The sequence below is a fragment of the Lipophrys pholis genome (assembly GCF_963383615.2).
Source record: "Lipophrys pholis genome assembly, chromosome: 2".
NCBI classification, from domain to species: Eukaryota; Metazoa; Chordata; class Actinopteri; order Blenniiformes; family Blenniidae; genus Lipophrys; species Lipophrys pholis.
This window is the reverse complement of record NC_137636.1, coordinates 25,458,990-25,486,729: the sequence shown is the minus strand read 5'-3', so window position 1 is coordinate 25,486,729 and position 27,740 is coordinate 25,458,990. Positions and strand designations below refer to the sequence as shown.

The window sequence follows — 27,740 nt, the reverse complement described above, 5'->3', positions numbered from 1 at the left end:
CCGTGCTGCAAATATTGTGCAATAAAAGGCCAAAAGTGAGCTTCAAGAGTGTTTGTGCAATCCCGGTAGAAACCCCACAGGAGCAGATGCACATTGACGCCCCGTGGCGATGGCAGAATTACTGTAAGACGCTAAACAAAATATGGCTCTTGTCCTTGGGGATTCAGAGCAGGGTGCCAAGCATGTAATAGCAGCAAGAACGAGATGGGCGCCATCTGGCTGTCAGTCTGGGCGGAGTGAGTGAGTGGGCTCACCTCGAGTCCTCGGGCCCAATGTTCTACCACTTTCTGCCCACCTGATGCACAACAGCCAACGCTTGGGGCTCACCACGTCGGTCTCCTGGGTCCGCTTGATTTACAGCAAGCCGTTGGAGCACTTCAATGCCTGGAACGAATCTGAAATCTCTAATATGAAATGGTATGAATCATGTACTTTGTCCTATATTTACAGGCAAGCTGCTTAGGCTATGCTTATTGGTGGACTTCAGGGTGAAGGTGTGTAGAAAATGAAGCTTTTCTTTTTCCAAACAATTCGCTTATTAGTATCTCTGGAGGAATCCAAATTGCTTCTCCAAGTATTGACATCTTTTAAAGTACAAGTTCAAACTGAAAAGGTACATTTCTCACAAGTATATCGTTGCACAACTCACCTTTACTGGTGTTTTCTACAGTTTAAATGTTCCTGCTAAATAAGGTCATGGACAATGTTGTTGCTCTGAATCTGCTTCTTCTGGCTGATTTTCAGTCGTGTCACTGCTGCTCCTCCACGTCACAGACTTCACACTCAATAGGTAACTTTCCCTCTCCGCTGTTCCACCTGCTTGCAGCTTTGATGCTGCTTTTGTCACATTTTTGTCTGTAATGCATGAAATGCCCTGACAGATACATGCGTCATTGTCCCACTCAATCAGAATAACATCAGTCTCCAGGTTTGAAAAATTCCTAGAGTTAAAATAAAATAGAAAACGCTAAATTAAAACTTGAAGTACCAGAAGTATATACACTTATTTTTTTCCTACTGTGGAATATCCTAAAATATGATTAATGAAGGTAAAAGGTGGATATTTAAAGTTCAACATCAGGAGTAAAACTTAAATATTTGTAATAAAATAGGCATTTGTGGAGTAAAAAGTAGATATCTATTGAAACATGGTTTTAAAAAGAAGGTGGATGATGGTTGATGCATTGGGAGTACAAGTAAACACAATGTGAGGATACTGAGAATAATAAAAGCATCGCACTGTGATTTGCTACCTGTCAAACCAGAGTGGGACACATCGGGCATCAAGTTCTAATGAACGAGAAATATACTCTAGGATGAAAATTCAAAATGTCAGAAATAAAAGTGGAAATGCATGAAGCAATTTACCTACAAGCAATGACTTTCATTTTGGCTGGAAACACTTCATCTCCACATAATCCAGGTCAGTTTAAAGAATCAGTCAGTCGCACTGAAACAATATAAATCATTAAAACGTAAAAAGAAATGTAAATGCATTGTTTCGACTACTTCATTCATCCGTGTATTTATCTTCAAGTCTTGTTCGGTGGCACCATGACGGTAAATTTGAAGTAAATAAACAAAATGTAAACATTAAAATGGGAATGTTTTGACTTGGGCACCAAAATGCCAAATAGCTCATCGGACGTCACAAATTTTAAGATTAATAGATAAAAAAAAAAAAGCACTTCCAAGTACTCAGTATGGAAGCATATTGTATTCATATAAACCCCATCGACACACACCTTGTTTTTCCACTTCAGTAGGACACATTTGGACAAGAGATTAGAAGATTGGCATGAAATAATCAAGATACTTTAGTAGCTTCTATGTTGACTTTGTTCATTAAACAAAGGCGTGGCATGGGGACTGATGTTCGCGGCATGCTACTGCAAACCAGAGCAAATTTCAAGATATTGACGACTGTTGGGTCATGAGACGAGGGATCAGGAGTGAACGGAGGTTTGATTCAGACCTGGAGGCAGTGAATGGTGATCAAGCTGAGAATCCACCATGACAGTCCGTGTCAGGTCAGGTAGGAAGTTTCACAACATCCCAGAATAAAAAAAAAAAAAAAAACTTTATTTCATGAAACATACATATCTCACCGAATGACAGGATTTATTTATTTTTTCTTAGACAACAAAGGGAACGTTCCAGGCCTCATAAATATTGTTCAGTATGTTGGAGTCCTGCTGTGAGTGTGCATGTCACAGGTTGAGGATGAAGCGCTCCACCTTCTGCAGGTACGCCGGTTTCAGGTACTTCTCCAGCTCGCACTTCTTCAGCCACAGAAAAGGAGCGTCCGGGGCGTTTGGGGGAGCAGCTTCTGACAGGATGGCTTTGAAGAAGAACACCTTTGTTCCCACCGAGCTCTCCGTCCGGGCGGCTTTGGGCAGTTTGTACTTGTAGACGCCGCAGGGGGCGTTTCCCAGGAACGTGGCCTTGAAACCAACTGCAGCAAGAATGAAAACAGGCGGTGAGCCCTGGAGATTAGTTTTTATGGATTTCTGTGAATCATTTGTGTTTGACGGGACGAATTAAAGCGGTATCACTCTTATACTCGTCTTCTCTGTGATGACATGCTTTAATCATATTTTGTGCTGTTTTCCGGTTTCCTCGGAGCTCGTAGTTCCAGAAAAGTGGAGCAACAACAAAAAAAATCTCTCCCTCTTTTTGGACGCTACGAAAAATGTTCAAAAACCTTGAATTCCATTCCAGATGGCTGCACACAGTGTCGCATATTAGCATAAACATTGTTTCAACAACAATGTGGAGCATGGGTGTCAGGATTAAGGCCTGTGGGCCAAACCCGGCACGCAAGAGGCGCAAGAGTATCATTCAAAATGGCTTAATGTTGACACAATAGTTATTTTCAGTGCTAATCATTAAACAGACTTTTTAAAATCTTTTAGTCAATGCCGCTACAAATAAAAACTTTAAAGTTTAAATTTAAAGGTTATTATGCAACTAATTTACCAGTCCAGCCCATTCAGGATGATCCTGGGAGGTATGTGGCCCCTGAACTAAAATGAGTTTGACGCCCCTGGTGTAGAAGAGTTCCCCTCATATAAGTCAGTCATACAGGTCTTCTTCAGTCATACAGGTCTTCTTCAGTGTTGCCTGTTCAGAGGAACTTACAGCTTCACTCCCATACTCACCCTTGAATGTAAACCACCAATCGACTGCATCCTCCTCCATACTTCAACTTCTCTCTGCTAAATTACACTTTTTTCCTATATTTTAATCATTGCATTCATTTGATTTTGCATTATCTTATCAGCTTTAAATGGCCTTTTTCTGTGTGTTTTTGTCTGTGTCTTGCATATCTGGATTTCTACAGTTTGTGTACATTCTACATTCTGTATTCTACAGTTCGTGGGTCAGCTTTGACCTCTGAACTCTTAATATCTTTTACAATCCCCCCCCACCCCCCCACCACACACTCTGATAAGAACCTAATCAATATGTCACATCAGTAGAATTCTGAGAGGAGACGACAGCACAGAGTCAACTACTGCAATATGACTATGTATGCAAATGAGCCGTGGGCTGGTGGTGGAAGAGGGCATTCATCCCTCTTGTTGTGGATAATATAGGTGATTGCGCTTTAAGTAGCAGCCTGCTATTTCAGATTACATCCCATCAAACTTAAATGATCCTTAGAATTAAAACTCAGTCGTAACGACGGCAGAGGGAGATACGGATACAGTAAATGGAGCGTGTGGACAACAATACCACCTGATATTTAGGCTCCGAGGAACAAATTGAATTCCATCCAAAAGTTCTGAGCTTGATTGGAAAACACAACAGACACAGCTGCTCTTTGGGTAACTCTATTCAATCACCTTTAATGCTTTCTTCCTTACCACCACATGGATCTGTGATGTCAGAATGTCTGGATAAAAACTGATTGGCAAGCAGACAAACACACACCAGCGAATCCTCTTTATCTCACAGCAAACACACACCAATTAAACGTCTATTCATCCCTCTTCAAGTCCTAACGTACAGCATAGGTAGGAGGACGCTTGTCATCTCAGAAGGTCAGCCGACGTTAAAAGCTACGTCACATTTTAGTTAAAATTTTTAAAAATGAGCTCATTCATTAAAATAACAATGTCATTCCATTGATGTTTATGTGCAGTGACTGAAGATAGCAAGCAAACCCCGGAGCCCCAGCGTGTCCAGTCTGTGATGTGATCTGCTTTCAGGCCAATAAGAAAACCAGCAGACCACATAATGACAGATGAAAACACTTTTTAATTTAACTATAGTCGAATTTAACTTAGAGAAGCTGACCGCTGAAATAAAAATAAATAAATAAAAAACTAGACAAATACAAACTGGGTATTAGAGCAACTCATTATTGCCACATGAAGCAAATAATTGGCATTCCTTTTTCTTTTTAAACATACATCTTTAATGTCAGTCTAGACTTGTACATGAACTGTGATTAATGTTTATTTGCTGACATGGTTCTTCACAAGTTTTATGAAAGATTGTATCATGATCTAAAACCTACACGTAGGTCAAATTGTGTGTATGCAGTATTTTCATAGAAGTAATTTAGAGATCGTCTCATCGTGAGTTAAAGAAAAATAGCGTAAAGTCTTTGACATGCGTTACTTTCACATTGTACAATGCATTGATTTAACAGTGACTTTTTTTTAATGGTTGGTTAATTATTAAAAATCTAGATTCGATGCTTTATAATGTTCAACTGAAGCTGATGAGTGACGCGGTGGTGAAGTGGTTTGCACCGTCGCCTCACATTTTCCAGGTAGCATTGCGGGTTGAGGCTTTACTTTGTTTCCTGGCCTTATCATAAAGGAGTTTTTATCTGGTACACTGGCCTCCTCACAATCAATCCCTAAATTGCTCTCAACTCTTCATGCATGGGTAATTGTTCATCAACGTATCTCTCTGCATTCGCCCTGTGATGACATCATGACAAGTTTGTGTGGCGCCCCTCTCGTCACCTATTGTTCAGTTCAGGCCACAGTAGTGAGGGTGAATTAGGTACAGTAGCAACACACAAGAAAGTCATTTGAGGCATCACCATAACAACCAAAAAGCATTATATAGAAAATATCGGGCTGGTTAATCAATACATAATAAAGGTCAATCCTATTCAAATTGGCTTTAGAGAGCCGCTATCAACTTGAATAACGCAAAAGATTTGTCTCTGGATTAAAAGTCGGCGTTACCTGGCAGGGAGGCAAGCGCCCTCTCAGCCGTCTGTCGCAGCGTTTCTCCCTCCTGCCACTGAGTCTGCGGCAGCAGCCACACCTTCTCGCTGCCCACCTGCTGCTCGGCTAGAAGAACCAGAGACTCGTCCAGGCAGCGATCGGCCGAGGTCAAGTCCTTATTTACGTCGACTAAACGGTGAAAAAAAAAAGCAGGAGACATAATGCTTCACCACTCCTCTTTATGTGTCTGCAAAGTGCAGGATGATAAATTTTCAAATGTCACGGCGAGTCAAATGCAGATACAGACTTCTGGAGTAAAAACATTATCTCATTAACTCAGCGTCCAAAAAAAGAGAAGGCATTAAAAGTCTCTTTTCCCCTCATGGGTAATTCTATTTGAAGCCAGCTTTATGAGATTGCTTTCATATAATCTCATTTTTCTCTTCCTTTCTGCTTTACTTCACTACTAACAGAAAGTAGACAAAACGATAAGGATGACAAACTCACACACACAAATACACATCAGGACCTTTTTCTCTGAATATTTTCTCCGATGATGCCACCGGTGATTGGCTCTGTCCTGCACTGACCTCTGACCCTCGGCGCGGGCTGGAACTTCTTCAGCTTCTGCTCCCAGGCGTCTTCCATGTCCTGAGCCAACATGATCTCCTGGTTGCCGTGGCCGTGCTCTTCATCCGAGTCGTAGTCGTCCGCCTGCTTCCGACTCAGCCGATCTGCGTCCTCCAGCAGCCGCAGCTCGTGGTCTGACAGCACGCTTTTCTCCAGCTCCATCTGAAACGAGATCAGACGATTCAAGCTGGAAACCGATGCTGAATGCCAAGCGGGTGCTGTGGTGGAGGAGCTACAGCTGACAGCAGCCTATCGCCCCTCGTCAAAGCCCAGCGGAGCGTTAATGTAGAGCTGATGTCTCCAACAGTATAACAAGTTTTAGCTTCATCAAAGTAATTAAACTTCTCTTCAAATAACTCTCACCAGAAGGATTCTTTCATTAAGGTTAACTGCTTTCCCCCCCCACCTGCTTTGTATTTCCCAGGTTGGATCATGGGTTTATTGGAAAATTCCCCAATACATCCACTGTTTTTCTTCCTTAAATTCAAGTTCATGATATTTTCCAGGTTCAAAACTGCATTTTTTTGTTATTAAAGGAACTGTTAATTCCTGTGCAGGTCTTGCTATCGCTAGAATTTGTGCAATTTTTTTTATATATTATTTGAGTCCTTCTCCTAAAGTCATCATGCATCGTGTAGATCGATACTACTTCTTTTCATGCATGATATTATTACAGGATTGCAAAGTGTTTTCATCTACAGACAAACAACCATAACAAACTATACAAAACTAAATCCCTAATGTTTAGCCTGACAGAGGAGCAGCAACCAATAAAATAATGGCTGGAGAGACTCTCAAGAATTAGAAAATGATCTTGTGGCTCCACTTTGTCGAGGGCCAAATATATCTAGACCCTGGCTTTTGAAAAGAGTGACACCATATCTTCAAACAGAAAGATTACAAGTCACTCTGTATTTTCTTCTGTCTTTCACTGTTGTCTGCAAACAATTTAGATGTGTATATGAAATGTATCTATACCAGTAGGAAAAGCCATGCCACATTCAGATCACCTCAGTCAACTGTCTTGCCTAATTTGAATCTCATTTTTGAACTACAGCAAGTCACCCAGTCAACATCAAAATGCTGAAATAACTGAATTTCTACCACGTGTTTGGCTGATGGCTTTTCTTTTTGTTTTGCCTTAATAAGTACCTAAAACTGTACATTTTGAAGTTGCTGCTCTCTTCCTCTGTGTGGCAGTATTGGTGCTGAAACGTGTGCCTAAAGCTACAAGCAATGATTAATAATCAGCGTGTAACTCCACAATAATTCACAAGCTGAAGCCCTTACATGCAGCAAAATTCTGCAGACACTACAAGTGAGCAACTCATGCCGCCGATGTAGCTCTGCAGGGCGACATATTTCACTGTAACCGAAACAAAGCCAGTTCTGTGGACAATCTAACTGACCTGATCCATCAACTCCTTGAACTGCTGCTCGATGGGACTGAACTCCGCTGAAATGACCGGGAGCCTTTGCAGATACACGGCCGCCGTCAAAGTCCACGGAGAACTCGCCCGCTGTATCACACATTCTGCCTGAGAGAGGCTCCGACAAACAGCAGAGCTGGACAAGTGACGGAAACTCGCATTTCCCACCGCTGTCCTGCTGAAACTTGTAAGAATGTGGAAGACACATCGACTCGCCATCCTCCTACAGGGAGCAGCCATCTTCGACTGCTGCGTTCAGGTGCCGTACGGAAATTAAACCGGTTTCTTCAACCTCATCAAATTACTGAAAGTGGAATTTCAAAATCAGCTCGATGATGGTAATAAAACCAAATAAATTGACTGACGGAGGCAAATAGAAAATTTTGATTTTAGATAGCCAAGTGGATTGTGGTTGTCACATTAAAGATTTAAGTGAGATAAAATCGTGATCTTTTCCGAGGGTTCCCAAAAGCACCACTATCCACGGTCTACCCACAATTCTTCGCTGCGGCATGGACTAGTTCATTCAGTTTCAAGTAGGGGTGAGGTGCATTTATAAATTTAAGAATAAAGGAACGTTCTTCTCAAATTGACGCTATATAAGTTAAATGTATTTTTCTTTCGATGAAATAAAAGAGTTGTGAAAATTTTAAAACATATTCCCGCGTATTCCAGTTATAATAGTTTTATAATGACAGTTCCACCCCTTAATAAATTGTTGGCCCATTGTCAATCAGAAGCTCCTTCAATGTCACGTTTGTAATGTGTAGATAGAACGTAAATATCAAACAGCGAGCTGGTTTTTAAATGAATGAAACATGTATAAATTCACTTGTATAGTAGCTAATTCTGTGAGGACCGCGTGTCGACAGCTGACTGCTAACGGAGCCTCTCTGTAAGTGTTTTCTGGGTTCATTAGCGGTTCGAGTGCTCATGGCTAGCACCTGCTGTGTGCAATGATGCTACATAATGACCAGTGGTAAATGTTAAAACTACTCTTCACTCAGTTTGGTTCATGCTGATGTTCTTGTACAGGTATGGGAGCAGAGGGCTGCAGAGAACATTATGTAGCAGCGCTGTCAGGCACCAGGAGGCAGCAGCATCGAGCGAAGACTCCTCTAACCAGTTCAGGTTGGATCTTCTCACACAAGTTCTACACAGTCATGTCGTGGGATAACGCATCTTGTGAGATATAAACAATTTTCTTAAATTGTGCAGCTCTGTGCCTCCACTCCCTGGTCAGGACAGCGCTTTGCGATGGGGTGGAAAGACGTTTGAGGATTTGCCCATCGTTCACATTAAGGCTACATACAACAAGTAAGTTGTAAATGTTTCTACTGCGCACACTTGATCCAGTCCGTGTGCTTTCGTATCTGATTTTTATGAAAAACAACACTGATGTTCCTGAGGCAGGCCTCCAAGTTACAGATCACTTTAAATGATGCCTTAAATGATAAGTTGATAATGTTTGTGTGAGTGAACTGAACAAAGTGCTGCTCCCCTCCAGCACACACATCCAGCTAACGGACAGTAAGGGGTTGTTTCTGGTGAGGACGTCCTGCGGCACAGAGGGCTTCAAGAATATTAAGAAGGCCACATCCATCGCTGCGCAGACTGCAGGCATCTCTGCTGGAACAGTAAGTCCTTGAAAATGCAGCAAAACACTTATTTCCAAACTAAAAAAGTTCCAGAATTTCATCAAAGTTTGAGTCGCAATGGCTCAAGCTGATCTCAGCTACCACTGGGTAAAAGTATTGATGGGATTCATCACAGGACAAACACAAAGAGAGGGACGCATTCACATCTGCAGCCAATTCAGACATACTAATTCACCAGAAAAGATACGTCACTGGAGTAGCCTATGTATAACGTTTATTGACACATAGAACGTGAAAATTCCTCAAGAAAAGGCCCACAATCGGTCTTGATCCAAGTATTTCTCATTGTGAGATGAGCGCACTAACTACTACTCCACCATGGGGCTCAAAATGTCATGTCACAGTCGTGTCTCTGAATCAAAGTGAGAATAAAGAAGTAAAATAACTGTTCTCTCTCATAACTATGCAGCTGGTGTTCAAACACTCATTTAACCTTCTACTCATCTGAGCTATGCAGGTTACTGTGAAGCCATAGTGGGTTATATACTTGTTATATCTTGTTTGGTTCATTTAGACTTGTTGGTCTGTGCTAAATGGGATCGTCAGAGTTCAGATGAAACACAGTAACACAGTTCAGATTATCCAAACCAAGCTTAACTGTGAATGCATCTTCAGTGTTTTGAGATCTTCTATAGCTACTCATTCATTTTTTCAGACTTGTTGTACATGAAATGAACCTCTGTGTCTCACCATCTGAACAGAAAGCCACAGTGAAAGGAGTAACATTTGTTCGTGTTATAGTCAAAGGTCTCGGTCCAGGACGTCTGGTGAGTCATTTCAAGCAATTTTCTTTAAATGCTATTAAATACTATACTATTTGCCTTGCAAATTCTTAAAATATATATTTTTTCTTTTGGATCCAAAAAGTTTCAGTTCATAATTAATTATTCTGATAAACTATGAGGAAATCTATAACTATTAAGGCCTTTTTGGCTGATAAATTAGGTCAAACACCATCACCCAGTAAAGAATAAAAGAATGATTACACTTAGAATACTTCTTTATTCATCACATCATTTTATGTCAATATGATATACCAAATTGCCTATTTGTATTGGCTCCAATGGACAAAGGGCTGATATTTATTAATGGTCCTGAGCTACACTGTAAAAGTTTTTGCACGTTTGTAACAACTGGAACTCTTCGATCATGAAATGCCAACAGGAAAACATGGTGACCATTTCCAGATTTACTCTGCAGGAGAGTCAATCAAAGACCCCATGTCATTAAGTACTATCTCAGTGTAGAAAGATGAATCAGAAGTCCTGAAGTTATGGTATTATGGACTGAGCTGAACACCATGGAGAGCATTTGGGATCCCGTGAAGAGACAAAAGAGTTTGGATCAGCCTCCATCTACAATATATGAGCTTAGTTCTGAAATGACTTTTAGACAGAATTCCTTCAAAGAAAATGTCTGCAAGTTTACCGTGAAAAGTCTAGAGTTTACAATGTCTACTGAACTCTCTCTTGCTCCTTTTATGTAGTAAATTCATAGAAATCAATGAATTAAACTACTTTTGTTAGTCTTTCAGTGTAATATTTCCTTTTGCACAGTTCTGTATAAATATTATAAGACCTTCATTAACACAAACTTAATAATTAAAACTTAAAGCTTCTTAAGTAGCAACAGATTTCTTGAACTTTTCTTTCACAATGAACCATTGTTTTGTTCTTCGTTCTGCAGGCTGCCATCAAAGGCTTGACAATGGGAGGCCTGGAGGTGGTGTCGATCACTGACAACACCCCCGTGCCACACAACGGATGCCGTCCACGCAAAGCCAGGCGGCTGTGATGTCAGAGGCTGCTGTGTTGTAATGTGCTAATAAAGTGTTTTCATGTGGAACTCTCTGGCCTCTGTGCTGACCTGATATGATGGGACTTTGCAGAGAGTACATGCAGACGAGGTAAAGTACTTCACTGGTGTTCATTAACAGACTGAAGGAGGCGAGACTGAACCATGAATGTCTGAGTACAAATCAGAAGTGAACACAAGACAAGAAATCAGCCGTCTTCATATGAATAAAGTTTGTTTTATAGTTTGCAATTTAAGGATATTAGACAGCCAAACATCAGTTCAACATGGTATAAATACATTGGTGTAAAGCTCTGAAGACAAAACTGCCATTTATACATCAGTATAGGATGAAAAGTGATCAAATTGATACAAGTCAAACATGCATTACAATGCTATCCAGTTAAGTTGGATGGATTTGTGTGAACCGATTCATGACTTCTGCAAACTTTTTGAACGCAAGAGTTCCATCACGACAACTAAAGTTCACGTATTTAAGGGGACCTATTGTGCATCTGATCACTTTCCATCATGTACAGCATGATGGGGACAGAAAGCCGCACGTTGATGAACACAAGCTGAAGTTGAGCAAAATAGGTCTCCTTAAATGTTCAGAGTAGCTTTGAACTTTAAGACTCGACCCTGTGGTTTCATGGGAGTGTTTAACAAGTCAGCAGGCTGCTCACGTTTAGTGCAAATGTTGGTGACCACTTCCCTTTTTCAATACTAGTGCATGTCATCGAAATAAAAAAAAACTGCGACAAGGACTTCCATGTCATATGCTTACAAAGCGTTGCTTATGCTTTATAATTAGGGGCTGTATTAATTCAGCAGCGTGTATCTGATATGTGAGAACACATTAAACTGCAGATATGATGCGTCAGACTCTTGTATAAATGAAGCGCCACGTTAAGCACACAGATGAAGTACAGCAGAGGTCAGGCTTTCTCGAACACCTTTGTACCATCACAACATGAAGATTTGGCCCTTGCAGTAAAAAGGGCAAGAGTGACTGCTTCGTTTTTGTTGGCTTATTCAAAGTCCATCTAAAATCGAAACCTCAATGATGAGATGCCTCCAAAATAAATATTTCTGTATTCATCTCCACATAAAACCAGTCTGAGATGTTAGCTGAAATCTAAACTGATGAAAACATACGGAAAAGATTTGACGCAGCTCTCTGCAACTTCAGCTGCTCTTTTCTGTTTGCAGGATCAGTTCGGTTTCAAAACGGGTTTCTTCAGATATGGGACCATGAGATCAACAGGTTAAAAGAAATTAGTTCAAATGGTTAAACAGTTGGGACTCGCATAAAGGAAAAACATTACGTTTTCCAGCTTTGATTCATTAAAAACTACTGGAAATGTATCAGAGAGTGACAACCAATGCCAACTGTTACATCTAACAATACTATTGGGTAATATCCTGTCACTCTGAAATCTCTGCAAAGTTCTTATCGCACGTGACATTTGTCGCGCTTACTGTGGATTCAACTCTCACCTCATCTCTGCTTTTCTCATCCACTGGTGTTAAATTGTCTCTGAATCCCTACGGGCTTCAGACCTCCTGCTCTGTAGATGTGCCTGACCTATGACCTCGAAAAGGGGCAAAAGAGAAGATTGCAGCCAGTTACATAAAGATGGATATGACGGTACTAGTAGTGATGCTGAAAAACAAAAACTCAACATGCAGAGAAGCACTGAGAAAACATTCGTAACGATGCACCGTCCGACAGTATGAAACTGCAAACTGATGTAGAAAAAAAGTGCAACACTGAAAATAGAAATTTTACACACACCAACTATACAAAAATACATAGTTTTATTTCGAATCGTAGTGAAGTCCTCACTTTTACACAAACATCTAACCTCTGGAAGAGACCCATGTCAAATTTCCAATTCGAGAGGTCAGGTCGAGAAGCTCACATCGCAGCTCCTGATGTATTTTTCCTCTCCTGTCCTCACTTCCCTCACCTACGATATGCCTGACGTCGGGCGCGCATTCAACAAAACATCGACGGAACTAAACCTGAGGACCAAAAGTGCAAGGAGGCTGCAAAACAAGTACAAACATAAATAACCGGTTGGGCTATATCACCGTGAACACATCGTGAGCGCCACACACGGAAGATTAACACAAGAACAGGTCACAGCTGGAGTAAAGACATTCAGGGAACAAAAGATTTAGTTTGAGGCTTTTGATTGGCTGGAAAAGCAGGACAGGAGGAGATTAAAAAAAAAAAGGGGGGGGGGGGGGGGGCAAAAAACAATGATTTCCAAATCATCATACCAGGTCTTTTCCCCTTGATTAATCTTCACCGTCACCTTTGATATAGTGGGACTGACAGCAGCGTACAAGATCTCAATCACTGTTTACGTTTCATCACTTGTGTATTTTTCTTTTGTTCTTTTTTACAGCAGCAAACGTACAGTTTGTAAAATGAGTCAACACTCACTAAGTGTTTGCACATCAGCATTGACAATTCTTTCCATCCAGATTTCACGAGCATGGAAATCCCTTCTGGATGATTTTAAAGTGAACGTAGTGAAAACGTCCTCAACAGCTCGTGTTGATTTTGCCTGGGTGAAGGCACTTAAACATGGACCGTGCCAGTGAAGCAGCCTTAAGACTGTGAGCGTGGAGCGGCAGGTTGGATTGGATGAGCTCTGTTTATTGATACAGCTCAAGCTTTTGGGGCTTCAGAAATATTGCACTTCAAAAGAGGGCGATGCAGCATGGAAATGAAATATTAGAGAGAGACGCAGTGAAATTGCATACGGCTCTCTCATTAGGAGCTATAAGAGGAGGAGACGTTGGCACCGTGACGACTGAGCAGGAGTGGATTTGGTGAACTGGAGTCACAGATTGAGATTCTTTTTAACTCGGGCTTCCTCACTTCCCTTGAAGGTTGCTGAGCTCTATGTCTTCCTTGCGGCGTTTCTGCTGGGTGAAGAGGGAGCTGAAGGGGTAGAGTTTGGCTTTGGCTGGGTAGCGCTGGCCGGCGATGTCCACCTCGTAGTCCCCACGGTTGATGAAGTCGGGGGTGATGGGTGTGGGGAGCCCCTCGGGCCCCGGGGGCGGGGACACGAAGCCCAGGCAGACGTGGCGCTCCAGAGTGTAGCTGTAGGCGCTGCTGGTGGTCGTCCCGGACAGGAGGCCGTTGCGGTAGATGGGCTCGCCCCACCACGGCCATAAGTCCAGCTCGGTGTCGTGGTCATCCAGGACGAGCATGACGAAGCGCCGAGACACGCCGTCGTGACGCTGCTGCAACAGCGCCTCACGGCCAATGAAGTCTGTGTCCTGATGAGGAGACAAAAACAAGAGCAGAGGAGAGAAATGATACCGTGATGTGGCAGGAAATTTAGAAAAATAAGAAGTTTGTTTTGGAAAGGGCCAAAGAGAGGCAATATAACAAAGTGCAATCTGTTCACTAAGAGAGGACTCATTTAGTACCTGTCATATCAGCGATGCTACTTGTGTACACTGTAATTACATCATCATTCGTAAAAGATAAATAAACTACTATACAATTCCAGAGGCAGAAGTACACTAATGAGACAAAAGCCCTTCCAGTTTAATAGAAAAGAGCCGATCCGAGAAGCAGCTGCAAACTGACGGCTCCTTTCATCAATCCTTCGCTGACATCATGGCTGTAAGCAGCACACCTGATGTGTCACTGTTTGTTGCCAAGAAGCTGATGGAAAACTTCCCCACTGTTGGCTTACAGTGGCACCTGTTGTGCCTGCAGCAGCAGCCCGCTGACAAATCTTCCTTCACGCCTCGATAAAAAGAAACACACCACCCAGATGTTGAAATTTTTTGTCAAACAGATGGCTTAGTGTCCTTTAATGATTCAAACGCTTCCCGTCGCATCTTCCAACCATATTGGGGAATATAAGTTGCATTCAAAATGAGAGAGATGTATATCAGAACAATGTCTGCGACTTGTTCGAATTCATTGCTGCGACGATGTCGAATCGCTTCAAGGTCATACAGAGCGATATGATGGATTGTCGATTTTGAAGCACCATAAGGTCACTCAGAGGCCAAAGTAACACGTTGCGTGCTCCAGCAGCTGAAATGATCACACACCTCGTCAAACTTGACTCTGAACTCCCGTCCACACTCCAGCGGGCTGGTGAAGGCGTCGAGGTCCTGGCCCCAGAAAGCAAAGAACTTCTCGATGCGCAGGCTACGCAGAGCGTAGTACCCCGCGTTACGAATCCCGTACTTCTGACCCACTGACATCACCTCATTGTACACATGGAGAGCATACTGGAAGAAGCAGAGAGGCATTTCTGTTCAGCTTGATGTGTGATTTTCACTGGTTTGTTCTCGGACTGACGGATGGATCAAGTCCAGTACATATGTGGGTGGGTTGTTTTTTTTCCAGTTCCAGTATTTGACAGGTGTAGTGCAGCTTATGTACAGGTCATATTGACAGATTGCTTTAACAATAATAGAAAAATGGTCCGGTTTTCTGTCATGTTAAGAAATTACATTACTTTTGTGGTCAGGCCAAGAAAATCGAACCTTAATGTCAAGATTTTCCACAGATTTTGGTTTCTCACTCTGAAAATGTCAATCAGTTGATGAAAATATTGAGAATAGAGATGAAAACATTTAGTTCGCTTAGTTCAACTCCAGCATTTGAATATTAACCTGCACGGCAGAGTTACTCCTGTTAGCAGTGCTAACCACAATCTGGTTTATTTGAAATGGTTTACCCAGAGCCGGTGTGAAAAGATAACAGCTCATCCTACCTGTGTTGAAGGTGAAGATAAAGTTCATAGAATATGCTAATCCTGAATATACAGTGCTAAAGTTGTACTTTTTTCTGAGCGTTAATCGGAATTTTGGGTTTAGTTGAAAGAGAAATTAGCATCACTAATTCTAAGTGTGACAGAAAAAAATCTAATCCACAATTTAAAGTACATTTTAATGTCAAAGACGGTGCTCCTCTGATGCAGGACCATCAGGATCATTTTCATTCCTAATATTGCTGACCTGAGGCAAGCATTTGTAGGGCTAGAACTGATATTACTACACTATTCAGTGAAATGTTTGTAGTGTTTGTGTCTGCAGTCTGTACCTCGATGGGGATATAGAGCATGAAACCTGGTTCCCCGGTGTGAGTCATACTCATCACTCTGATCCCGTTGGCGTAGCCCACACTCATCTCCTGTAAACACAGACACACAAATAGGTGGGTTAATGCTCCTGGTGACATAAACAGAAAGAAGGATAAACAAATACCTGCTGATAAATTCATTTCGTACTGAGCGGGACCCCCAACCACCTATTTGTTTTTCTCTGAGTTAAAAATAGAAAACGTCATGTCAAGTGACTGCCTGATGCTTGTAAATGTAATTGTACTCGTCTCTGACCTAAAATAAATAAAATAGAAATAACACCAAGTACCACCAAGGCGTTCGTACCTTACAGAACATGGAGGGGAAGTGCTCTGGTGTCATCGAGACATAGGACAGTTCAGCTAAAACATCCATTGCACGTGGCCCAATGAGATTTAAAGCTGTGGGTGATCAGAGAAGACCATGAGATATCTTTATCATTTTATTGTGAATGCTAAAACAGTGTCTAGTCAGGATTTTCAACACTGTGGGTCCACTCCATGGCAACATCTTACCTGTGTACTTCCAGCTGACGTCCTCGAGGTGGAGGTGTGGGTCATTGGGCATGTGTTTTTTAATCCAGGACCAACAATGAACCTGCTGGTCTGTTGGAGAGATGATGAAGAAACTAGAAAGAACACAGAAACCACAGTGTTAGAACAGTCATTATAAATGATAACCTTATTTCAATGATAATACTAATGTTGCTGAGATGAGTGGAACCTGTTCTTGCTGACGCGGACAACGCTGCAGTCGTTCTCGTAGCCCCCCTTCTCGTTTAACATGCCGGTGTGGACGATGTGCCCGACGGGAACGTCCAGGTCGTTGGCACACAGATGCTGCAGCAGCTCCAAAGCCTGGCCTCCTGTGGACTGAGACATCAGGACACAACAGAAGGTTAGATTAGCTGTGGATGCATTACTCATCGGCGGAAGCGCTTTCATTTACTGTCCATTTGTTGCATCAGTCGCTTCCATCTGGCAAAGCTTGCTTTGAATTACAAATCTTTTGCTCTGTTCTGGCACCGACGTAACATGAGACTAACGAATGACATGTGACAAGAGTCTGAGCCAAAACAACATGAGGACAATCCAGTCCACAGTGCATCGCGACTCACAGTCAGCTCAAACTTGGTGAAGGAAGACATGTCAATCACACAGACGGCCTCTTTGCAGCATTTCACTTCTGCTCCAACGATGTCGAACCAGTCTGGCTTGTAGAAGGTTTTACTCTGATCCAGAGAGAGCAGATCTGTAAAGATAAACAAACCAGAGAAACCATGTGAATCAATTCAGGAGGCAAATCCTTAATATCAAACTGAAACACAGTGAACAGATTTGTACTAATGAAACACAAAGCAAATGTTACTGAAATAATCCCTTGATAAAAGCTGAAAAAAAACAGGGATACAAATTTTAGAAGAGGAGTTTCATATCACTGTAGGGGTTGTAGTATTATGAGAACCCAATACAGTGTTTGTCAAAGTAGGAGTTAGGACCCAAAGTGAGTTAGAGACGAGTGTTCTTGTGGTTATAAGATAGAGACATGCAGATGAGTCTGTCACACACTCTCTCCTCCAACATTTTTTTCCAGCTGCAAATGTCTATTGTGACATGATAAACCTGTGAACTGCACCCTTCCTTTACTTAACTCATGAATGGATTTCATACAAATTTCAAACTTTATTATTTTTCTTCAGTATTCTATAAATACATAGATACTACAACATTTTCTCTTCAGTCTTGAGGTCTTTAAGATTTTCAGTATTTTCAATCCAGACTCAATTAGAATTTTAAACTGACAAGAGTACACTGCGTTGCGTTTACCTTTCCCTGGAGGAATGAAGTATTTAGGCCGTTCAAAGCCGTGTTTTTCCATCCAGCGAGCGCCCTGGGTGTCCAGACGATCATAAAGAGGACTGGTTCTCAGCTGACGTCCCGTCTGAAAGTCCCACCGGGGAACCTTCAGTTCGTACAGCAAGGCTGTAAATGGACGCATACAATTAAAGACAAGAGAGGCCGAGGTGTTTATTAACACTTCAATCAATATTATCTGGATGACTGCATCGCTACGGTCTGGTTAGAAACAGGGAACACAGCGACATTTATATACAGTATCAAGTATGTTTCACAGGATTGTTACTTACGCATGACTTCCATGACTCTGTGTCGCAGGAAAGTTCGGCTGCTCTGCAGGTTTCCGAAGCGTTTGATGTCCAGCGGCCACACGTTGACCGTAGGGTAGCCATAGGTCATCCACTCTGCCAGATACCTGGATAAAAACAGCGCAATGGATCATTTGTGCCAGGTTTTACCATCGGCATTCAAGAGGTATAATAAAGTCCAGCCACGTTTGTACAGAAAGCTGTATAACAGCAAATGTTTGTACTCACTTGCCAGCTCCTCCAGCGAAGGCTAGACCAGAGGAGTTCATCCCTGCGAGCACATAGTAGCCGGACACACCCGGTATCTCACCCATCAGACAGCGCATGTCTGGTGTGAAGGACTCCGGACAATTGACCAGCTGAAGGATCTCGGCTGTCTCCAGACCTGGCATTCTTCTCAGCAAGGCACTAAGCATTGGCTCTGGAGGTAGGAGACCACAGCGTCACACATTCTGTCTGCTTCAGGAGGTTCGATCCTCACATCAATGTAGGGCATTATTCAAAGGAGTTATATGGAGAACTGAACTTCATTGACCTGTTCCATGGAGACCTTCCAGTCTTGGTTTTATCATTATCATTATTAAGTTAATGACACTGTCCATCTCTTTATCGTGGCACCTGTCAATGGTTGTGGTTGGTGTGTGTGTGTGTGTGTGTGTGTGTGTGTGTGTGTGTGTGTGTGTGTGTGTGTGTGTGTGTGTGTGTGTGTGTGTGTGTGTGTGTGTGTGTGTGTGTGTGTGTGTGTGTGTGTGTGTGTGTGTGTGTGTGTGTGTGTGTGTGTGTGTGTGAGATGAATGTTGTAGATGTACATGTGTTCATGTGAGATGCAGGGACAGTTCCATGAAGGGTCAATATAGTCAAACTTTGAAGATACTTGCATTTCTTATTTTTTACAATGTTTTGCTCAGAAATAAAATTTCATCTTTGGTGTCTTGCCGCACAGCAGGAACTGCACCCTCTTCTTATGTTATTCCAACAACAGTCCGACATGTTATTCCAACATTATAGCTGAACCAGCAATGCCAACAGTGCAACTGAATCCATTTATGGTGATTAATGATGTCTAAATATGACCCAATGGGACTTTAGCATGCTTTATTGACTTAATATAGATATATTAAATATAATTACATAAACATTTGAGCTCAAGATATTGTAACCCAAACATAGAAATATGAAACGCTTTACTTTAAGTTTACTACACTTGAGCATCACTGATGAATATGCTTTGCATTGTTTATGAATTGTTTTATTATGACAAAAAAATGCGACTCAAATTTGCTTTGAGCACTAAGAGACACCTTTAAACATTTAGTTTACTATCACAAAAGGCAGCCAATTCTCCTGTTGTATGAGGAGAAACAATCAGTTGCTGCTGACACAGCAAATCTAATATATAATCCCAAACGTTTACTTTTCTGTGTGTATCACATGAATTATCAACTTTCCTTCACTTAAATTTCCCTTTGAGTGAAATGAGACACTTGTTTCAGAGTTTCTCTTTGAAGTGAAACATGAACAAGTGACGAGAAACTGAGACTGGAGAGGTATGTATGACAGATCTTCTGGGCCATGTGTCTTGCTTGCAACGGAGGACTGGCCGGTGATAAGCGTCACTCTTTATGACAGCCTGTCAAGCTTTAAAGGTCTCTCACATTACAAGTACGGGGCCAAGGCCAAAAGACAGGTGTTTGTTTACACACAAAGACACACAGATTGGAATCACTTTAGTCTGTGACAGTCTATAAATATACAGATGCTCAGCCTAAGAGGCCATTTGCAATTTTCCCAAACGCATGTCCGACAGGAATCAAAAGCAACTGTAAGATTGACTGTCTAAGTGAACTTCTCTTTCAACAATGCACGACTTCACACTCATGGCATTGTATCGCTGAACAAAACAAAACACACATTGTGTCTGTGCTACACTGGTGACGTCTGAGTGGATCGATTGACCCGTCTCTTTCAGCAACAACTCGTTTGTCTCAGCGCGGCTGCTGAAAACAAGATAAAAACACAGAATCCACTGAGAAAATTGCCTTTTCACAGGAGTTGACATCAGCATCTAACATCCACTATCACTTTTGATAATAGCAACATATTTCTCTCTGACTGAATGTGGTGGCAGCCAGATTGAGGCATACTATGGTCCGCTTCTATTCATTGTACATCTAAATGGTTATGGTGGATAGATAATATAAAAAAGGTTAGGAAAGCAAACGCAGTGATCATTTAAACTGTGTGTATCACTATTCCAGAGGTTTTTAAATATATTCTACATGTTTGTAAAATGTTTCTGTCAAAAGGCTGATCTATGTGGTTCCGAAGTTCAGCTTTGTGGCAGTTTGGCCATTTTGTGATGCTCGCAGTCCACACAGACTTTATTTCATGTCCTGAAATGATTAGACAAAGAAAGAGATGGACTTAAAGAAACACAATGATAGAAAACTGAAGCTGCGACTCCTACTTCTACATCGATTTCACTAATTCTGATTACAGAAGACAAAAAGCCAACAGAATGTCATGGACTGCCTGCTGGTTCTGCTGAGTAGGGGGTGCACAGACTAATCGACGAGTCGGCATTACTGCTTTAATGTCTGACGTCAAGTAGACGTTGTCACATGATTTTACTTGCAGATTTCATTAAAATGTTGATTGGTTTTATTTAGTTTTGTCTTTTACCAAAGTGATCCCAGTCCTCCTGCATATTCTGGATCTCCAGCTGGTTGCGGCCCTCGGTGAAGATGGGTTTGGGGTTCTTCTCAAAGCCTCCTGACAGAAGGCCTCCCTGCCACGGCCGGGCATATATCCTGCCGTCCATATCCATCACCACTGGAGACAGAACACGCAGCCAGTTAGCACGCCTAGTCTGGGTGTTTTTCTGCCAGCTCAGATAACAGGGAGCAACATATAACACATAACATACATCACTATTTCGTACAGCATATTCTGTCCTCACTGTTCTGCAAGTTAGATTAACAGCAACACATCAGAAAGAGATGAAAACATATAAAGAGACAACATAGTGGCGCTCCTGGTCTCATTTTCCACACGGATGAACAATAAATGTTGAACCTGCAGCGTGTTACATAAACACAAATGTGGTCAGCATCTTTCTGGATCTATTGCCGTCAATCTCCAGACCTCAGCAACACAAACATTCCAGTGGAGGTTACAGTGCCTCCAGCCGGTGCACTGACCAGGGCTAGAGGCCGCCGTGGCACCGGGGTCAGAACCAGGTGTCAAGTTTCCTCATTAACGTTGGGAAAGATACCAGAGAAGCAGCAAGCACGGAGTTATTCATGCTGGACTAAAACAAACTAAGAGATGTCCTTTAAAGACAGACTCCATCACTCATCGGCTGGTGTATAGGAAACTGTAAAAACACTAAAGATTTTGGAGAACTTGGGGGAGATAACTGGCTTGTTATTAAGGACTGATGTGTTCTGCTGAACTTTTCCAGTAGCTTTTCACTTCAAGGTAAACTTATTAGTTTTAGAGATTGTGCCTTCTCACAGACAGATATATCCTGCATTTTGTGGACTTCTTACACCCTTTGTGGATACTTTCTAAGAAACGGGTGATCTTAAGTCATTTTTCTATGTCATCCATGCTGATTAATAGAGGACACTTTTGATTCAATTCAAATGATAAATAGATGATTCAGAGTTTTGATATGATTTCAGTGAACAAAAGAATAAAAGAAAAGTTTGATATGTTAAGACCTGGTGTGTCGGGGGGAAGTGTCTCCTTCAGAGGTTTAGTCAGGAGGTAGAAGTGCTCACAGCCATGAAGAGGAACAGACACCTTCATCTCACTGGCTTGACCCAACTCGTAAGCCCACTGGAGAACAAACAGACAAAAGAAGAAAGGTTAACTGGGCACAAACCACCAAATAGTGTGAATTATTGAATAAGCTTTATCTTATAACTGATAACTGTTTCAAATTCCATTAAACTGCAATTTGTTTCAACACAGGAGTAAAGAACAACTACATTCTAATGGTAAACCTCAATATTGTTCATCAGGTCTTCATGGCTCACATGTGAAAACCTACTTGTGTGTCGAAAGGTTTTCTCTCACAAATCCCTCAGTCTTTTCATTTCTGATCACGTAATCCCACCATGACATTTACCTGTCCGGCACAGTTGACGAAAAATTCACACTCTATGGAGCCACGGTCGGTCTCCACAGACATGACCTGACCCTTCTCAACGAGAACCTGCTGAACCGTGGTCCGCTCCAGAATCTGAACCCCTGGACAAGAGCAGGTGGGGAGAAGAGAGGGAACAAGAGGCAACAGCAAAAGCAGATCAACCGTCAATACAACATATTCCCTGAAATTGTCAGCGTATCCAAACACAAAAGCTGAGTTTGTGTTACCGTGACCGGCAGCAGCCACAGCGAGGGCATGGTTCACATCCGGAGGAGACACAACAGCATCCGCAGGAAGGTGGAGCGCCCCAACCAGGTCATGAATGTTCACAAGAGGGTGAAGCTTGGCCACCTCCTTTGGTTTGATGATGTTACAGCTGATTCCCATTACCCTAAGAGCGCAAATACGCGAGTTCACCATATGATAAGCAGGGTCATTCTTAAAAGGTCATGACACTCCCTAACTGCAGAATCAAGGCAGAAAGTAATTAAACCAAAGAACAACTTGAAGTCTTACTTGAGTCTTGATGCCAGGCGCTTCAGAGAGATGAATCTATCCTGATTTTGTGCCAGACACAAAGACCCTGTCTTCACATAACCTGGAACACATAGTGCATACATACAAAACTGCATATTATATGAATAACGATTAAAAAAATAAAAATACTCAAAGCTCCTCATTGTTCAAATAAAGAAGAGATATCTATTGCTATCATTCTAGCTATTCATACCGTAATGGGGTTGTGTAATAAACATCAGCAAACTTTAGCAAACAACTACAAAATCCAACAAGCATCTGCAGGCTGAGATTTATGCTGATGTCCATCAGCTGCTGGATGATGCATCACTTCACTTTTATTGTTAGCAATGACAATAAAATATAATCCAAATGCTCCCATTTGTCTTTATATATACTCAGCTTAATAATATATCATTAATTGCTTTAATAAAAAATACTTTTTGTTCGAGGCTTGTTGTGTTTAACGCATAAAAAACCCTGCAGGTTATATATTCTGATGGCTTTGACAAAGCATCTGCGTGATATGCAGAGACAGCCGCAAGACATTAGCTTTCTTTACCATTTTCATTAAAAGGCATCTGATTTTATTTACAACCCTCGCTGTTCATCAGGAGAAAAAAAAAACAGATGTGTAAATGAGCTGTTCTCTCCATTGTGCACACACAGGTGTTGCTCTTGTAAGGAGTGTGGTCAGAAAGCTTTACAAACCACCGGGACAAGTTGTGTCTTATTATTAATCAAAGGCACATCAAATACAATTTCTGTTACCTTTTGAAGGAAATGGCCCGTGCCGTTAAGACAAATGTTTTTGTTGAATTGTAAAGGTTACTCCTTAATATACATTGCCATGTGTAAGTTGTGGGTGTTTTGCTTCATTCTCTGTTTGCATACTTCCATATTTGATCCCCACCTACCCTTGTCTGTATGTCAAAGTGTCCTTGAACTGAAGCCCATACTGCTTCTAATGGATGGACTGAGCACCTTGTATGGCAGGGTCAGCACTGGTGTGTGAGAAGGTGAATCAGTGAATGTGACCAGCAATATAAATCAGGGGTGTCAAACTCAATTTAGTTCAGGGGCCACATACAGCCCAAACTTGAGTGTCATAATCTCATTTACATTTAGATAGATAGATAGATAGATAGATAGATAGATAGATAGATAGATAGATAGATAGATAGATAGATAGATAGATAGATAGATAAATGCCTTTATGGACAAATACATTTTTGGCATTAACAACAATAATACTTTGTAACATCAATAAAAAAAATTTTAATGTCACTACATAAACTGATACAGTGAGACTGTCTGTTTATAGACTTTATGAGAGCAGAGCCGAGTCATATGAAAGTGTCTGACCTGTTTTGACACCAGTCTCTTCCTCCAGCTGCTCATACAGGCTACTGGAATAATTCGCCATTCGACATTCGATGGAGATAGGCTTGGCCACGCTGATGATGCCAGCACACAATCTGGTTGTTCCTGCACCAAGTCTGATTGGGATATCAAAATAATATGACATTTTCAGAACAATATAACACCAAAGCGTATTATTTAAACAAACCAGAGTTTTGACTGTCACTGTATGCCCCGTTTGACAACAAGAATAACTGAACTGGAATAAACTCACCATCTCTCTTAGGCTCAATATAATAAGCAAGCTCGTGAGCTAACATGTAATAACTGTGTTAAAATGCCACATTAGAAGAGATCATGTTTCTGTCTGAGGGACACTTCCAGACATTCATCTCACCTGCCCTGCTCCAGGAGCACAATGTCCTTCCATCCCAGCTTGGCCAGGTGATAAGCCACTGACGTTCCCACGACACCTCCTCCACAGATCACCACCCGGGCCTGGCTGGGCAGTGGGATCAGCTGGGAGTCTCCACTGGCTGCCAGACACTGAGTGGAGGTCCAGAGGCCCCGGCCGACCGCCCTGTACCCGCTGTGGGGCAGCAGGAGCCTGGGGATCAGCACAGGGGACAGAGCCCTGGAGCTCCGCACACAGCTGCACATAGCTGTGCTTACTGTAAAGCGCACAAACACACACACACAGGGTTATCATAATGTAGGTTAAAATGTCACCTCAGTAAATGTCAGGTGTACAAGGTTACACGAAGATGCAGATTTCCCTAATCGTATTGTACATTCTCACAGGCTGTGAAAGTTCTGAACTTCCACAGACTGACTATAAATATGACATTGAAGACTGTTTTAGAGAAAACCAGGGCCTGAAAAGTCAACAAGGTTAACTTGCAACAGTCCTTCAACACTCGGGAGTACAAACCGCCGTTAGCTGTAAACATACACGTCGCTTCACAGCTAGCTTGAGCTCCCGCTACAGTGGTACACCTCGGAATCATCGTAAAAGTTTTGTTTTGAGCTAAAATGGTTTGGCTGATGTGATGTTCTTGAAGTTACATGAAAACTTCAGTGTTTTGAGAGTTTGAAGTTAAAGTTAGAGGTGACGGGAGCAGCAACCGCAAGCTAAGGCTATCGGGAAGCTAGCTACTGTTTACTACTTTAACTCGGCGGATAAAACCTCAGACACGGTGACAAATGTGCTTTCTGCGCTTTCGTTTATGGTTCACAACTACTCACCGAGTCAGCCCTGTCCAGGCGTGGTGATATTTTACTGTCAGGAGTGAGTAGTGAGTGATATGACTAAAAGTCTTGTTTGGGTTCCGGCAGTCAGGTCAAGTTTGAGATACACACAGGGGCGCTTCCGGTCTGAATCTTCAAACTAATAGTCTGGTTTGTTACAGTCGTCAAATGGGGAGCATTTCCGGTCTGAACCTTCAGACGAACAATCGTGTTTAGATACAGCAGTCATCTGGTCTGAACATTCAAACTAAAAGTTATGTTTGTGTATGAGATTAAAAAAGGCAGCACTTCGAGTCTGAACATTGCGATTGAAATTCTTGCTTGGGTAGAGCAGGCAAACGGGCATCACTTCCGGTCTGATCCAACAACCTGAGGATACCCCCGAGCAGTGACGTGCAGTCAGGGGAGGCTCACCTGCCATCATGGAAAGAAAGAAAATGTAAAAAGAAAAAAAATTAATTAAATTGTTATATGTATCCAGTTATTATACTATAAAGTTATTTTCCATTTAACTTCACCAGTTTTAGATTATTTTTATTCAAAATCGCTAAATTTTCACATTTACCGTTCAAATACTGAGAAGAGACTTGCGGTGAGGCAGCAGCCAGCTGAGCCTCACCATGGATTGCGCAATGACTCGGCTAATTGCTGGCCTGCTGTGCAGTGAGACCGTATTGCTATCTCTCTGTATGTCGCTATTAAAATGTTCAAACACTTTTGATTTGTGAATTATATTAGAAATTTCCATAGTTTAGTTAACTGAGGTATATAATGTACAGTGTGTTTTGTCAACAACTCTATGTGTGTAACGTGTTTCTTGTGCTGAGCAATCATAAAACGGCTGCGAAGACGCACTGGGTGAGGCACGCAGTTCTCCTGCCTCATGGTAGAGGGCGCTAGTGATCCCAGGGATCCTTCTTGCGACTCCTCGGCTGCAGAATAAGTGACAACAAGCTACAGTTAGCAAGTCAAGTGCAGCGGCAGCGATCGTTTATTTTTTCCTCTCGACTTCATTTATAAGTAAAGGTAAGACCATAATAACGTTTTTTTTTTATTAATTGTGCTTTTTTTGTGTGCTACAGTTTGTATGTGTAAAGAATGCTGGTATGAGCTTTTAAACATAACCCGTTAACTGCTGCCAATCAAATGGTGAATAAGATAGTCTTTAGGGTTCATATGTTTGTAAATCTGACTGTGATGAAGTCAGTGCCTCACCAGCCATGAACCTCACCGCACGTCACTGCCTCCGAGGGTACCTTTCTCCTTTTTTCACTTTCTACTAAGGTGTTGGGAGGCTTCCTAAAGGCGTTAGGGAAAGGCGATCACGTCCTTTATTTATTTTTTTGATTGAATACAAAATAATACAAACTCTCGTAGAGGACTATAAACAAACAGAACGCAAGAGGGCGTCAGAGGTACACAAACCAGCAATAGCATATATTGTATATATAAAATTAAATTAAATACAAAAATAATTATTCAGACAAGGAGCAAAGACATTAAAATAACAACAGTGTAGAAATTTGGTAGCTGGTGATCAGTGCAGTTTTCCAGTCTTTCAAAGTTATTTGGGAGCTGTAATACATATTAAATTCGTTCATAAAACAAGGGAAAGAAGGTGTATTTCCCTCCATTTGCAGCAGTGAATAAGGTATTAGGCCAAAAGTATTATAACATTTATGACAGTAGATGATAAAGAGTCCAAATTATCCATATAATATACAATGTGTGAAATCTGAAAAGGGGGAATATTGAGCTTTAAGTTAATCTAATTATGGACATCTGTCCAAAATACCTGCGATTAGTGACAGTCAAAAAACAAATGACAAATAGTCTCAGCCTCTTGGTTACAAAAAAACACAAGGGTCAACATCAAATTTAAACCTGCTTTCAAGAAATTGGCCCACAGGATAGATATAATTTATTATTTTGAAATGAGTGGCCTTCACTTTTGGAGAAATTGGCCATTTAACAAATGAGGAATGAGCTTTAACTCTTATTGAATGATTGTCTGAACCATAGCCTTTCTTGAAAGAAGTTATTTTGTAGTCGTGGTAAATTACTTGTCTCAAACCCTCATTGATTAGCTTATTTGTACAATTATAAGCTAAGATGTCACATTCATTAACCTTCAGCTTCTGGAGGGAAATTGTTACTTGAGAATACAGAAGTGTATTTTGGATCAACTGAATCAATGACCCTGGAATTGCACTACAAACCTTATTAAATATTTTACTTTCACGGTTTATGTTATATTTGTCAGCACAGGATGAGTAATTCAAAAAAAGACCATTGTCATTCAATAAATCCTTCACAAATATTATATTTTCATCAAACCGGTCCTGTTTGAAAAAAGATTTTCCTACCAGATAAAATCGTTCAACTGTCCGACAGAGGTGAATTATGAGGTGAAAAAGTATGATTGAACATCATTTTCCAAAACTGGAGTATTTGTTTG

General features: G+C 41.5%; 3 protein-coding genes across 3 annotated transcripts; 1 reads left to right on the top strand and 2 right to left on the bottom strand.

The window, feature by feature from the left end:
* Positions 1–1,367: 1,367 nt before the first annotated feature.
* Positions 1,368–7,503, bottom strand: mrpl46 (mitochondrial ribosomal protein L46). The gene is made up of 4 exons (XM_080458553.1): positions 7,232–7,503; positions 5,783–5,984; positions 5,211–5,381; positions 1,368–2,455 (listed from the first exon to the last, which is right to left on the bottom strand). The coding sequence occupies exons 1-4, from the start codon at positions 7,490–7,492 to the stop codon at positions 2,211–2,213; spliced, it is 879 nt and encodes a 292-aa protein (XP_080314679.1). The 5' UTR covers positions 7,493–7,503; the 3' UTR covers positions 1,368–2,210.
* Positions 7,504–7,775: 272 nt separating this feature from the next.
* Positions 7,776–11,586, top strand: mrps11 (mitochondrial ribosomal protein S11). The gene is made up of 6 exons (XM_080492525.1): positions 7,776–8,147; positions 8,288–8,383; positions 8,471–8,569; positions 8,760–8,889; positions 9,612–9,677; positions 10,597–11,586. The coding sequence occupies exons 1-6, from the start codon at positions 8,071–8,073 to the stop codon at positions 10,702–10,704; spliced, it is 576 nt and encodes a 191-aa protein (XP_080348651.1). The 5' UTR covers positions 7,776–8,070; the 3' UTR covers positions 10,705–11,586.
* pdpr (pyruvate dehydrogenase phosphatase regulatory subunit) lies at positions 11,580–25,387 on the bottom strand. The gene is made up of 18 exons (XM_080492513.1): positions 25,280–25,387; positions 24,432–24,705; positions 24,038–24,171; positions 22,673–22,754; positions 22,384–22,547; positions 22,136–22,257; positions 21,726–21,843; positions 20,683–20,832; positions 18,229–18,421; positions 17,983–18,107; positions 17,663–17,818; positions 16,954–17,087; positions 16,560–16,708; positions 16,352–16,464; positions 16,143–16,237; positions 15,797–15,886; positions 14,797–14,979; positions 11,580–14,004 (listed from the first exon to the last, which is right to left on the bottom strand). Exons 2-18 carry the CDS (start codon positions 24,692–24,694, stop codon positions 13,597–13,599), a joined length of 2,679 nt encoding a protein of 892 aa, XP_080348639.1. The 5' UTR covers positions 24,695–24,705; positions 25,280–25,387; the 3' UTR covers positions 11,580–13,596.
* Positions 25,388–27,740: the final 2,353 nt, after the last annotated feature.

Excerpts from the sequence above, each read along its gene's own strand:
- mrpl46 (XM_080458553.1), bottom strand. The coding sequence starts at position 7,492 with ATGGCTGCTCCCTGTAGGAGGATGGCGAGTCGATGTGTCTTCCACATT. Across the intron at positions 5,985-7,231 it reads TCAAGGAGTTGATGGATCAG|ATGGAGCTGGAGAAAAGCGT; the intron begins GTCAGTTAGATT and ends ATCTCGTTTCAG. Across the intron at positions 5,382-5,782 it reads GCCCGCGCCGAGGGTCAGAG|TCGACGTAAATAAGGACTTG; the intron begins GTCAGTGCAGGA and ends TTCACCGTTTAG.
- mrps11 (XM_080492525.1), top strand. The coding sequence starts at position 8,071 with ATGTATAAATTCACTTGTATAGTAGCTAATTCTGTGAGGACCGCGTGT. Across the intron at positions 8,384-8,470 it reads GACTCCTCTAACCAGTTCAG|CTCTGTGCCTCCACTCCCTG; the intron begins GTTGGATCTTCT and ends TAAATTGTGCAG. Across the intron at positions 9,678-10,596 it reads GTCTCGGTCCAGGACGTCTG|GCTGCCATCAAAGGCTTGAC; the intron begins GTGAGTCATTTC and ends TTCGTTCTGCAG.
- pdpr (XM_080492513.1), bottom strand. The coding sequence starts at position 24,694 with ATGTGCAGCTGTGTGCGGAGCTCCAGGGCTCTGTCCCCTGTGCTGATC. Across the intron at positions 24,172-24,431 it reads GTGCTCCTGGAGCAGGGCAG|ACTTGGTGCAGGAACAACCA; the intron begins GTGAGATGAATG and ends TATCCCAATCAG. Across the intron at positions 17,088-17,662 it reads CTTCATTCCTCCAGGGAAAG|ATCTGCTCTCTCTGGATCAG; the intron begins GTAAACGCAACG and ends TTATCTTTACAG.